This window comes from Lycium barbarum, chromosome 12, assembly GCF_019175385.1.
Source record: "Lycium barbarum isolate Lr01 chromosome 12, ASM1917538v2, whole genome shotgun sequence".
Taxonomy (NCBI): domain Eukaryota; kingdom Viridiplantae; phylum Streptophyta; class Magnoliopsida; order Solanales; family Solanaceae; genus Lycium; species Lycium barbarum.
Window position 1 is genome coordinate 31654415 of NC_083348.1, and position 13831 is coordinate 31668245.

The 13831-nt window shown below is 35.0% G+C and overlaps 2 protein-coding genes across 2 annotated transcripts; one reads left to right on the forward strand and one right to left on the reverse strand.

Annotated features, from left to right (window-relative positions):
• Positions 1-341: 341 nt before the first annotated feature.
• Positions 342-7545, reverse strand: LOC132624933 (uncharacterized). The gene is made up of 9 exons (XM_060339702.1): positions 7355-7545; positions 7172-7279; positions 4885-5173; positions 3745-3989; positions 3438-3653; positions 3269-3346; positions 3045-3161; positions 2528-2941; positions 342-614 (listed from the first exon to the last, which is right to left on the reverse strand). The coding sequence occupies exons 4-8, from the start codon at positions 3898-3900 to the stop codon at positions 2936-2938; spliced, it is 573 nt and encodes a 190-aa protein (XP_060195685.1). The 5' UTR covers positions 3901-3989; positions 4885-5173; positions 7172-7279; positions 7355-7545; the 3' UTR covers positions 342-614; positions 2528-2935.
• LOC132624179 (uncharacterized) lies at positions 4239-4727 on the forward strand. Its single transcript, XM_060338998.1, has one exon. It carries the CDS (start codon positions 4239-4241, stop codon positions 4725-4727), a length of 489 nt encoding a protein of 162 aa, XP_060194981.1.
• Positions 7546-13831: the final 6286 nt, after the last annotated feature.

The following is a 13831-nucleotide window of genomic DNA, read 5'->3' on the forward strand; positions in this document are numbered from 1 at the left end:
CTTTTGTCGCCACAAACCTATTAGACTATTAGTGGCAAGTTTTTTCTCGCTGCTACATGTTTCTATTAGTAGCTACTCTTGTCTTCACAAAACCAATATACTATCTGTCGCAACTTTCATCTTGCTACTAAAACTAAGTTTAGTAGCGACAGAAATTGCCACAAAAACTACTATAACATCTATGGCAACATTTATCTTGCTACTGAATAACAACTTTTAGCAACAATAAAATTGGCTACAAAAACTATTAAATCATTAGATTTACTATTGAGAATTGAATTCTCTGAAACTAATATATAGCTACTAAAAACATCCAGTAGCATAACAAATTCCAAAAACACTTCCAAGTCGAATATCATAAATACTTTCATTACTTAAAAGTCAACTACAGATATACTATGGACATAGTACTTCGGTTCATTATATGCATATACATATGACCCAAAAAATCAAAAACTTCCAACGTATATATATATTACATATCATCAAACACTTCCATTGTATGCATATTACATAAAAACTTTCATTTTATGCATATTATATATGACCAAAAACTTCTATTGCACGCCTTCAAACTTTTCTTTGGTTTGCTCCATTGTTTAAGAACCTCGTCCCTGTTATTAAAAAACATATAGGATCAGTTGAAAATTATCATAATCCAATGCTAATAATAAAAAGGGTCACATAGAGCACATAAGATTTAAAAAGTCAATGACATAATAGTTCCACGAAGTGTGTCAAAAGAAAAAAAAAAAAAGAGAACCACCAATCAACCAAAAAATCACAATTTACAAAACCATAGAGAAATCCCAACTGAAATAACCAAACCCCACAAGGATAATTTTTTTTTGCTCTTTCTCTTTTCATTGTTATGAAATATTGAGAAGAAGAAAAAAATGTTGCAATAATGTCAATGGCAACCAAACGTTCAGCGTATTTCAACAACATTAAAGAAAGATATTTCTTGAAAATGTAGAAGCTTTGAACCATACACAGTTTCCATTAATAGAAGTAGAGGAACTTGTAAAAAGAGATTGCAAATTCCACAATGTTGTAGTAATTCTTTTTCCAGTTTCATTAATAACAAGGGAAGAAGAAGTGGGGTTCATTAGGCAGTTTCATTAATTACTAGTCAAAATTGTGCTTAACTGTTTTCTTGTTTTTGGGTCATGAACATCTGATGGCTCTGATTTACAATGCAAAGATTTCTTCAAAGAAAACCAAACTGCTGGCATATTCTTCTTCTCCCCCATTCACAAGAATATACTCAAAAATACAACTTCCTCTACTTATAGTCAGATAACTTTCTAAAAGAACTGAACTTTTCACAAAGCCATTACTTTTTTCTCTCCCATTGACAAGAATTTCAAGCTTCAAAACTTCAATATACTAAAGACTTTACTTTTCCTGTATTTATAGTCAAATAACTTTCTAAAAGAACTGAACTTTTCACAAGAACATTACCTTTTTCTACCTCCATAAACCCAAAAAGGTATTAAAGAAGATTTTCCATTCTTGGCTGACATTATCCTTAGGAATATGCCTTTTTTAGCTATCAGAAACAAAAGTGAATACCCAATATCCTCAAGAAGACAAACCACAAAAGAATCCTTCAAAGTACCAAGAAAAATCAAAACTTTTTCAAAAACTAAAGTCACCCTAGAAAATCAAACTAGAAACCCAAAAAAGGTAGTCAAGAAGATTTTCTATTCGTGGCTAACACTATCCCTTATAAAAATGCCTTTTTTTAGCTATCAGAAAACAAAAGTTAATACCCAATACCCTTACAATAAGACAACCCACAAAGGATTCTTCAAAATCCCAGTAAAAATTAGAACTTTTCAAAAATTAAAGACACTCAAGAAAAGAAGTTAGTGAAGTGAGATTTTCTATTCTTGGCTGACATTATCCCTTAAAAATGCCTCTTTTTAGCTATCAGAAAACAAAAATGAATACCCAATACCCTCAAAGGATTCTTCAAAATGACAAGAAAGATTATAACTTTTCAAGAATTAAAGTCACGCTAGAAAGAAAATGAGTGAGAACCAAAAAACCTTAGAGGCAAAAGAGAAGGAAAAGGATATTGTCAATTGAATGAAAAACAAGAATCTATTGGGTTATTATTAAAGGAACGAGACAAGAACCTTAAGAAGATTTAAAATTTTGTTTTTGGTGTATTAATGAGTGACAGTATTTGGCCTGAAGAGGTCCAGTCTAATAGAAAACATCCTTTGTTAAGCTGCCTAAATGGAAAATCATGTCAAGTTTAGGGGGCTATATAGGTATTTGGCCTATTTTTTACTATTTCATTGTGTTATCAATTTCAAAGCAGTAAAGAAAAAAGAAGAGTTCCAAACATCAGCGAAAGACTGATGGTATCTCCAACAACAACATAGACGTAAAAAAATTGCATATTTGAATCAATACTGCTCAGTAAATCACACTAAAATACCATAGCTGAGCAAATCAAAGTTGGTTATTAATAAAAATACTCCTCAATAGCAAGAGCAAGAACAAGAAAAAGTACCTGTTGCATTCTAGTCATGAAAGAAGATATTTGTTCTTGGAACATCTTGTCAAATTCTCCTTTCATGTGTGCACGCTCCTCTTTCAATTTGTTTTGAAAATCTTGTTCCATATCCCTTTTTAAGTCGATAGCCATTTGTTCATGTTCTTCTTGCAACTTCCGGTTAAGTTCTTCTTGCAACTTTCGATCCATATCAGCTTGCATCTCTTGCCGCATAATTTCCATTGCAGAAGATACGCTGGCCTCTATGTTCGCCTGCTGCATTTGAGTCTTTCTGGCAGGCTTCTTCCCATATCCAAAACCACGCACATAGCCTGGTCTCTCACCAAGAATGGATGAATACATCTCTTTTCTAGTCATGGGATTCTCGACCTCTTCAGATTGTTGTTCAACAACAAGTTGATGGAGCTAGTCCTACATTTATGCATAACCATTTAAACAAAAAGATAATAAACATATCCAAAGTAGCAAGTAGTAAGGTAGAAAAATAATAAAGGCAGTGATTTTAGGGTGTTACATGAATTTGTTGGGATTTTGAATCCAACCACACCCATTCTCTGTTATCATTCTTACGTGTATGTTGGATCTCCCACACTTTATTTGGTGTGTTCTTTTCTCCAGAAACAGGATCTCTCTTCAATATAGTTCAATAGGAAAATGTATAAGCAGATAAATATAAATAACAAAACAGTCTATGTAATAATAGGAGAACAACTGTATTCTTATCGTATATTCCTGTACTTCTGCAAAAGACTTTGTACCACAAGCATGCTTAGTTATTTGCTTTTCCCTATTTCTTTTGTTTCTTTCACTGACAATCTGCACTAAGCCAAGAGTTCAGGACATCTTTATTCAAAGAGTAAACACACTTGGTATTTTCTAATTTCAAAAAAACTGGTTATTAAGTTACCTTGAATTCTTCACTTCCAAAATACTTTACTAGGTATTTCCAGTCCTCCAACTGAACATCCTTAGGTCGATGAGACAATCTCTCTTCATCAGTAGCATAACGGAGGTAGTCAGTGAGCAATTGAGCTTTCCATGCTCTAAAAAGCCTTTGCATACTACTTATGACAAAGCCTTGCAACTTATGCTCTCGCAGTCCGCCACAAACTTCAAATTTGTTCTGAACACATTGTAACATTATATTTGATATCATAATCATATGAATAAATCATGTAATCTAAAGGAAATAAATATTGAGAGTAATTTATTACCTTGACCCTCAACCACATTTCTTCTCCGTATTTCAAAACAATCTTTTGCCACTTCCCCTCTCGGAACGAGATAATGCTCCTCATGGTCAAACCAGAGTAACTAACAATATCTATAGCCCCAGGACCCACAACTCTATCAATGTCATCTGGAATCATTATTGTGATTTTGCCTCCATACCTAGGTTTTATATCTACTGTTTTAGATTTATATTTCCCTCTTCCTTTCTTTTTATTGATGCGAGAAACTGCAAAGCAAAAAATAAATCATCACCGCTAATTTTAACAAAAATCGAACAGAGAGGAAAGTATTAGTAAAGAAATGTAAAATCTTAAATCAAGGAAATAAACTGAAAACTATAATAGAAGAGAATAATTTTTTTCGAAACTGCGTGGTGAGTTCTAGAGTCTTAACTACACAGCTACACTATGGTCATACCAGCTCTAAAAGCCTAATTAGATAAGGGTATTTGCAGCTGCTTGGTGACTATCCTAGAATGGAGTGGAAAGGGCTAATGTTCAAGAATGATGCAAGGCCTAAAGCTAAATTCGTGATGTGGCTGCATCTGCATGGTGGTATGAGGACAAATGACAGGTTGATTCAGTGGGGAATGGAAGTTAATCCTGAATGTACATTCTGCCAACTACAAAATGAAACTAGGGAGAACCTATTTGTGTTGTGCCACTATACCAAGGCACTATGGAATAGAGTTATACAATGGTTGGCTAGGACTTACACAGCTACTTATAACTGGGAGCAATACGTTCAATGGGCTGTCCAAAACAACAAAGGGAAATCTCAAGATGGTACAATTTTCAAGCTGGTATTTGCGGAAGTAGTTAATGCTATATGGCTTGAAAGAAATGCAAGAGTATTCGAGAAGAGAAGGAGGTATTGGGAGGCCTTAGCAAGAGAAGTTGCCTTTGTTTCATGTGTCAGAGCCTCAGCTGGGATCAGAACCAAAATGCAGCACCTACAATTCTAAAATAGGCTAGGAGTTCATTTACCTTGTTTCTGGTGTTTGTGTCTTTAGATAACCAACTGTGGTAGTGTGGTTACGGATATTAAATGCTTCACTTTGGTGATTAATATAATGAAATTAGTTATTAAAAAAAAAATATATATTTTTTTTAAAAACTAACCTACACCATTTGAAGCCTATGGAGAGGGAAGTACACTTTCTTCTAGATTCCTTGATGATTGTGTCTCTAGAGATGTTCTTTGGAGAGGGCTACTTGATGTTTGTTCGGTCTGTATAGGTCCTTGAGTTGGGTTACTTGATTGTCCTATCTCCAAAGATGCCTCGTTAATCTCTGTTGGTTGTATTTGTTGTTGAGACATCGTTCCTGAACTTCCACGTCCTCGAAAATTGCCATGTCCACGGCTCGTCCCGCCTCTCACACTTTTACCTCGTCCAATTCCTTTCATTTCCTGCAACATCAAATAAAAAAGGAGAAGTATCAGAATAAGAATTAAAGATGATAAAATATATAGCTATCTGTCCAAGAAAAATATCAATACATAAAGCAAAGTATTAAATCAAGCAATAACAAAAATGGGGGACACTTTGCTAACAACTATTGCTTCATTGATGGAAATGTTAGAGTAAGCCCCTGATTCGACTTAACTACTGATTCTATTTATAAAAATAAAGCTACAAGAATCTTGAATTAATTTCATGTCAGCCTAATAAGTACAAAAATATAGAGAGCTTCTCAAAACAAGATGACATTTAAATCATCAGTCTTTGCTTCTCAATTTCAATAGTAATCACTGTCCTCTCCATCACTATCATCAAGTAACTCTTCTTCCTCATATTCAAATCACAAATGCTTGAATTCTTAATATTTGATTTGCTTCAAGAAATTAAAAGATAAACTAATTATCTTATAGATAATGGTAATACCCGAGCTCAAACATGTAAGAAGTTCATTTTCAATTTCTTTAAACCATAATATGTACTGTAATCCCAAAATCGAAAGAGAAAAAAATATCACACAATTATGAATTAACATTTTGTAAAGTATGAACTCTAATGACACTATTCAGAAAGTGTTTACTATCTTTCTGTATTTTGATCAGGCTATCAATGTTTGCATTTTCATCATTAGTTTGTTCAAATTATCTAGTGCAATACAATACACATACTGGTTTCATCCCCCAAAGTTCTAAACTAGCACATTTCATAACAAACTTTCATTTAATCAGAGTTATATGCTTAAAGGAGCAGAAGAATATTATACTATTTAAGAACTTGGTGTATTAATTCCGTTTATGACAAAACTTAGCTATATATAAATCAGCAGAAGAATTTAGTAGCTACATACATAAAGGATGAACTTTCCAGTTATACAAATAAAGCACCAGAAAAGTAGTTATTTTATGACAAAACAAAAAACAAAAAGTGATGTCCCAGAACTTTAACACATTTTAGAATGAGTTTAAGTCTTGTGCACTATCCTGGTTACCTAAATTATTTTATAGTTTTACTGGTCGCCAAATTTATTTCCGAGTTTACTGTTAGCCAAAAAATCATCCTTTTCCAGCTTTATTTACTAAAGTCTAACAGTTTTCATGGATTTCTATCGACATCCTCGTCAAATTCTTCAATCCCTCAACTGGAAAAGCAAATTCAATCTCAGATGAGAATATTTTCATATTCCTCACAAAACAGAAATGGCCACAAAAAGGTCAGAAAACACAAAAGACATAAACTTTACTAACCAAACTCAATCAATCATCCAACCAACAAAAAACCCAATCTAAAAGTGAAGCAAAAAAAATCCAAATTTCATCCAAGATTCTATGTTTAACTCACCTTGCATTTTTTCTGAAGGAAACAAAGCTGGAATCTTGAAGTTTTTAGCATGACCAAATAAAGGGAAAGAGAGCATTTTTAACAACCAAACTCAAGAAAAATCATTATTCATAACAAGGCTCACATAGTTCAACCAAAATCATAATTTTAATAAACAACAATCAAGAATTCACATACTCACATCAGGTGTTTGATTCTTTGCTTCAAGATTCACCTTTAAATCACTGAATTAGCTTTACCCATCTCTCTTTCAAGAAAAACAGTACTCAATACTTCAAAACCCATGTAAATTTAACCTAATTAAACTCTTTTCTCTGCATAAATCACTGAATTAGCTTTACTCATCTCTCTTTCAAGAAGAAATGTACTCAATACTTCAAAATCAAGTAAATTTAACCTAAATTAACCTCTTTTCTCTGCATAAATCACCCAATTCAAGCTACCCAATGTAATATGAACATAAAATCACAATAACAACATCAAAAGGTCTAAAATTTAAAAAAGAAACTTTCAGTTAGGGGATAACACAAAAAATACTATCAAGACCAAGAATCGACAAACTATAAAAAGCAAAAATTAGTGATGAGAGTCGATAAACATGAACAACTTACCCTCTGAGTGATTTCAAGCTTCAAACATTCAAACGGGTTAACCTTACAGTGAATATTCAGACTTTGAACTCTCTCCTTTCCTTCTTCAACTTTAGATAACTCAAATTCCTATAAATTATCAAATGGGTTAAACAAATTGGAGATGAAATCTAAAAAATTATATGACCAAAACGAAAAACATACCTAATGGAGTCACAATTTCTAGTTAGAGTTTTTGGGTTTCCAAAATGTGGCTCACATTTTATGGAACGAGCATAGAGAATTGGAAGATTTGAAGAAATTTTGTGATATGAACAGAGAGAAATGGAGAAAAGATTTTTTTTTCTAGAGAAATGGAGGACTGAATGCGTATAAGCTTTCTCTGTTATTTTAATGAATAATTTGCTTCTATTTTCTTTTTATTTTAAAATTAAATTAATTGGATTATTAGATGCGACCAGGTTGCCACAAATTGGAATTTAGTGGCGACTATTTACAAGTCGCCACTAAATATTTGGACCCAAATTTTTAGCCGTAGCGGGAACAGAAATTTCAGAATTATTGACACATATTAGTGGCGACCTAAGAAAAGTCGCCGCTAAAAACTTAGTTTCTGTAGCAACAATGTGTGTCGCCACTGGATATGTCACTTCTGTAGCAATAAATAAGGTCGCCACTAAATATTGCCACAATAAGTCATGTTTCTTGTAGTGCGGGTTAGGCCCATTACCCATGTCTTTATAAGTGCAAATTTCGGCCTTCCTCCTCATTTTAAGACCAGGAACGCCCAGAAAATTATGGGGAGAGAGAGAAAGAGAGTCTTGGAGAAGAAAAACCAATTTTGATCGAAATCTGAGCCCCGAATCCCAAAGCCCATGAAGGGAAAAGTGTTGTACGCTGCGTTGTCTTCAATTTGAGCTAAAAATCAACCAAGGAGAAGAGTAATAACGTGGTGGCTGCATGCTTAAGGTATAAAAAAGGTTCCTTTTCATTGTTAACGAGTTTATTTAGAGTTTCGACGGATTAGCACGGAGAGAATAGCCTGATAAATTCGTTTGTTGGTGTTGTGAATTATCAAATGAAACTTGAAGGAAATTTTGGATGATAATAAATGTATTTAACTTGTAAAATGTGGAGGATGTTGTTATTAATGTTATTGGTATTAATTTCAGCTTCTTTACGGAAATAAAATTATTAAATAGTTATATCGCAAATTTGGTTGGTTGAGAATTTAGAAAACAGTGCGCGGGCTGTTTTATGGCATACGTCAGTATTGGAAATGATGTTAATACTATTGGTATTGTTGTTGATGTTGTTGGTTGTTGAATTGGAATTTCGGGCTAGGCATATAAACAGGGGAAATGCTGCCGAATTTCGACAGAATTTAAAAGGGTTTTAATTAAAAGTTTCGAGACGAACGTACGACGATGATCCTAGTGATATTATGAATGATTCCATATGTAGAGTACGAGGCTACGAATAATTCTTACGCGAGTTGCAAGACGGGAAGTAAGTTGAAAGTTGAGAATCATCTTCCAGGTATGTAAGGCTTACCCTTTCTTTCTTTTGGCATGATCCTTGCGAAACGAACAGATCAAGTATATGTATGATTTCAAAGAAATTCCTATTCTTAGAGCCACTAGGATGGCTAATATTCTTGATTTCCATAAGCTATTTCATATGGTTTTGATACGTATCTATGATTTCCGAAGCTCTATTCGATATGTTTCCGAGTTTGTCTATGATTCTTATTCACTTCTTGACATGAGTACGCTCGATATAGTTGAGCTTATTGTATGGTTGAATAACGAGTAAAGTATAAAGAGTTCATGTCCCTAAAAGGGTTTTGTAAGTATTAATGTATCTAACTTATGTATACAGTCTCGGATTGACTTGAAACGTGTTTATGATCCTCAAGTGTCGATTCATGTACTTATCCATCGAGTCGTAAAATTTGTTTTATATGCATATAGTTTCTCACTACTCTACTTATGCATGCCTTAATATGTCCTTCACCGAGTCGCGGGCCGGGTATGTTATCGTGCGCACTCCACTGCATTGTTCACCGAGTCCCTCATTAGAGGGCCGGGTACGGTATATGTATATGATGATATGATTATGACACCGAGTCCCATGATGGGCCGGGTACGGTATATGTGAACATGACTTCATTCACCGAGTCCCTCACTAGAGGGCCGGGTACGGCATGACTTCTCTCACCGAGTCCCTCACTAGAGGGCCGGGTACGGTATATATATATATATATATATGCATGATGATATGATAGTATGATGACATGATTTTATCCACCGAGTCCCTCACTAGAGGGCCGGGTGCGGTATATATATGCATGATGATATGATAGTATGCTGACATGATGACATGACTTTGTCCACCGAGTCCCATAATGGGCCGGGTACGGCATATGATAATGGTATGCATGATTTTCATATTAAAAGGCATATGTATTGATGTTTTAAAAGTCATACTTGTTTCTAGTAAATCTCCATTTTGGTTATGATCCTCTTTACGGTATTTCATGCTTTACATGCTCAGTACATATTCCGTACTGACCCCCTTTCTTCGGGGGCTGCATTTCATGCCACGCAGGTACACCCAGATAAGTAGAAGATATTGCTAGAAGATGTTCCAGCGGGACTGGCGAGCTCCATTTCCTTCCGGAGTATTGCCGAGTCAGAGTATATGTGTTATGATTTCTGATTAATGTTAGAGACTTTGCAGACAGAGTCGTGGGTATAGAATGTCAGTATTGTAAACGGCTCCACCAGCCGTTGTGTCATTATGTTTCATGTTACAAATTTCATGTGATGACAAATTTTATTTGACTTGAGCACGATGAAGAGAATGGTTGTGCAAGCCCTTATTATGTATTTCATTCTTATTTGATTTAAAGAGTCCAAAGCGGTTATGTGTGTAGTAAGAGTCAGCGGGTTCGCTCGGCCCTGGGTAAGGGTCGGGTGCCCATCACACCCTAGTAAGATTAGGGTGTGACAATTCAAAATTTCTTTCCTCAAGTTTCCATATTTCGCAACACATAACCTATTTCGATAAAATAGAACACCATCCTCCCATAACTTAAAATCAAGCTTTCCTCCAGTTTGAACTTCTTTGATCAATTTCACAAGCTCCTATACTTACTGTTACACCTTGGAAAAATCCCCCATTTATGCACAGTGAATAGACTAATGAAGAATACGAGCATACAATATTTTCATAAGGAAGGAATGATGTTTGATGACCCTAGTTAAGATTTTATAGGCATCTGAGAAAAGAGAAGCAAGTTTGCCGAGAGAAGGCAAGGCATACGATGTGTATCAAAAAGGAATTTCGAGTAACGAGTTAATGATAACTAAATGGTGCTTTGGAGAAGATTTATAACATCCCTCAGATTGTTAATGAGGTGATAAACAAGTGCTAAGAAGGTTCCCTATGGATTGGAGATCAAACGAAGTGACAAGAAAAAGATGGGTTATACGGTCGATTATACGGACCGTATAACATTATACGGCCCGTATAATGGACCGTAGGACTGTCACAGAATGAAGTTGCGGAAGGGTCAATTTCACGGTCAAATTATATGGATCGTATAAAATTATACGGCCTGTATAATGTGCCGTCAAAGTGACACAGAATGAGACGCTCACTGGAGCAGTTTTACGGTCAATTATACGGACCGTATAAATTTATACGGTCCGTATAATTGTCCGTATAATGACGTCGGGACAGCTTTTGCATTTATAAAATAATGACCCAAGTTCATTTAATTCATTCCGTTTTCTCTCTCCACGACCCAATAGCTCTCTAAAACTTTCCAAACTCTTCCAATACAAGAATCCAAGTGAAAATTTAAGATCAATTTCATCAAATTCAAAAAACTAAGTGTGAGAAACACATCAAAGTTCATCCAAGTCAAAAAATTTCAAGAGCGGTGAACTAGGGTTTTGGTGCAAGAAGAGTAATACCATTCAAGACTTGTTCCTACACTATCTAAGGTAAGTTTTATGGTATTTGCCTGTTATTTAAAGTATGGAGAAGTGGAGACACTTGGATTGTAGAAAGATATAGGAAATGGGTCATGAAAGTGTGAATAGTGACATTGTTGAGTAGTAGTTGGAATGAATCATGAAAATGGATGTGTTGAGATTGTAAACAGGTTATGAATGACATGTAAAACATGGAATGAGTACTATATGTGAAAGAACACGATAGTGAACAATGGCCATGATTATGGATGAATTAAAGTGAAATTGTGAAATGTGGATAATATAAATGAATAAATTCCGCAATGTCCTTCTTCCTAACATTCGACCAGTATTGTTCATTGATGGTTTGGCACATTTTAGTACCTCCAGGATGCATTGCATATGGTGAAGTATGTGCTTCATTCAAAATTTCTTTCCTCAAGTAGCCATCTGTAGGAACACATAACCTATTGCGATAAAATAGAACACCATCATCCCTTAACTTAAAATCAAGCTTTCCTCCAATTTGAACTTCTTTTATCAATTTCACAAGCTCCTATACTTGTTACACCTTGGAAAAATCCCCCATTTACACACACTGAATAGACTAATGAAGAATACGAGCATACGATATTTTCATAAGGAAGGAATGATGTTTGATGACCTAGTTATGATTTTATAGGCATCTGAGAAAAGAGAAGTACGTTTGCTGAGAGAAGGCAAGGCATACGATGTGTATCAAAAAGGAATTTCGAGTAACGAGTTAATGATAACTAAATGGTACTTTGGAGAAGAGTTATAACGTCCCTTAGATTGTTAATGAGGCGATAAACAAGTGCTAAGAAGGTTCTCTGTGGATTGGAGATCAAACGAAGTGACAAGAAAAATTTCAGTGAAAAGATGGGTTATACGGTCGATTATACGGACCGTATAATATTATACGGCCCGTATAATGGAACGTAGGACTGTCACAGAATGAAGTTGCGGAAGGGTCAATTTCACGGTCAAATTATACGGATCGTATAAAATTATACGGCCTGTATAATGTGCCGTCAAAGTGACACAGAATGAGACACTCACTGGAGCAGTTCTACGGTCAATTATACGGACCTTATAAATTTATACGGACCGTATAATTGTCCGTATAATGACGTCGGGACAGCTTTTGCATTTATAAAATAATGACCCAAGTTCATTTAATTCATTCCATTTTCTTTCTCCACGACCCAATAGCTCTCTAGAACTTTCCAAACTCTTCCAATACAAGAATCCAAGTGAAAATTTAAGATCAACTTCGTCAAATCCACAAAACTAAATGTGAGAAACACATCAAAGTTCATCCAAGTCAAGAAATTTCAAGAGAGGTGAACTAGGGTTTTGGTGCAAGAAGAGTAATACCACTCAAGACTTATTCCTACACTATCTAAGGTAAGTTTTATGGTATTTGCATGTTATTTAAAGTATGGAGAAGTGGAGACACTTGGATTGTAGAAGATATAGGAAATGGGTCATGAAAGTGTGAATAGTGACATTGTTGAGTAGTAGTTGGAATGAATCCTGAAAATCGATGTGTTGAGATTGTAAATAGGTTATGAATGACATGTAAAACATGGAATGAGTACTATATGTGAAAGAACACGATAGTGAACTATGGTCATGATTATGGATGAATTAAAGTGAAATTGTGAAATGTGGATAATATAAATGAATGATGCTTTTCGTTTATGATATTGTGAACGTTGTTATGAACGTTTGGGAGTTGATATAGAATATGGGAAAAGTTGTATAAACGAAGGAAATGCCGTCTAATTTTCTCTAGCGTTAGTAAGTCCGTTCTTATAATTATTAGCTAATGTCGATACGAATTCTCTTGAAGGTAGAACGTGTGCATTAAAGGAGAACAAGCACGCGATAGATTAGGTAAACGACTAAGGTATGTAAGGATGATCCATTCCTTCAAAGGCATGAATCTTCCAAGTTTTTCCATGATCCTCCTATATGATGGAGCATATGAGTTCGTAAATATACCAAACTACATTCGAGCATGATAATGATGATAATGATAATGAGTTAAAGTATAGAGATTCGAGAGTTCATGGTATTATGATCCGATAACGTTAATGACGTCATTATTGTTAACACTCACCTTATACACTATTTCCTTCAAGGTGAGGCAGAATACTGATAAATGTTCATAATATAATTGGGGGTTCACGACCTTACGTCACCCTAACATAGCCATGGTTGCTTTCAAAATCTAATGTATGCTCCTAATAATAAATGTGAAATGATACTAAGTCATTATATGTCTACAAGATGATCAATAATGCTAGCTTGTAATATGCCTATGTTGTGTATGAAAATGCCAAGCTATGATAAGATTATGATATGTTCATGATATGTGTAATAATGATGGGTTATGATTGACTATATGACGATACGATTCCACCGTGCCTAAATTGTTAGGCATGTCACCGCTAAGGCGGGCTGCATATGATTCCACCGTGCCTAAACGGCCGGGCATGTCACCGCTAAGACGGGCTGCTATGTTTACACCGAGCCTAGAGGGCCGGGCATGATCACCACTAGTGGGCGACATATGATGGTTACCCGGACGCGGGTTAACGATGAGGATTATAATGTGATGATATAGGTGATGTGATGTGATGACGTATGTACCATGATTTTGTAAATATGA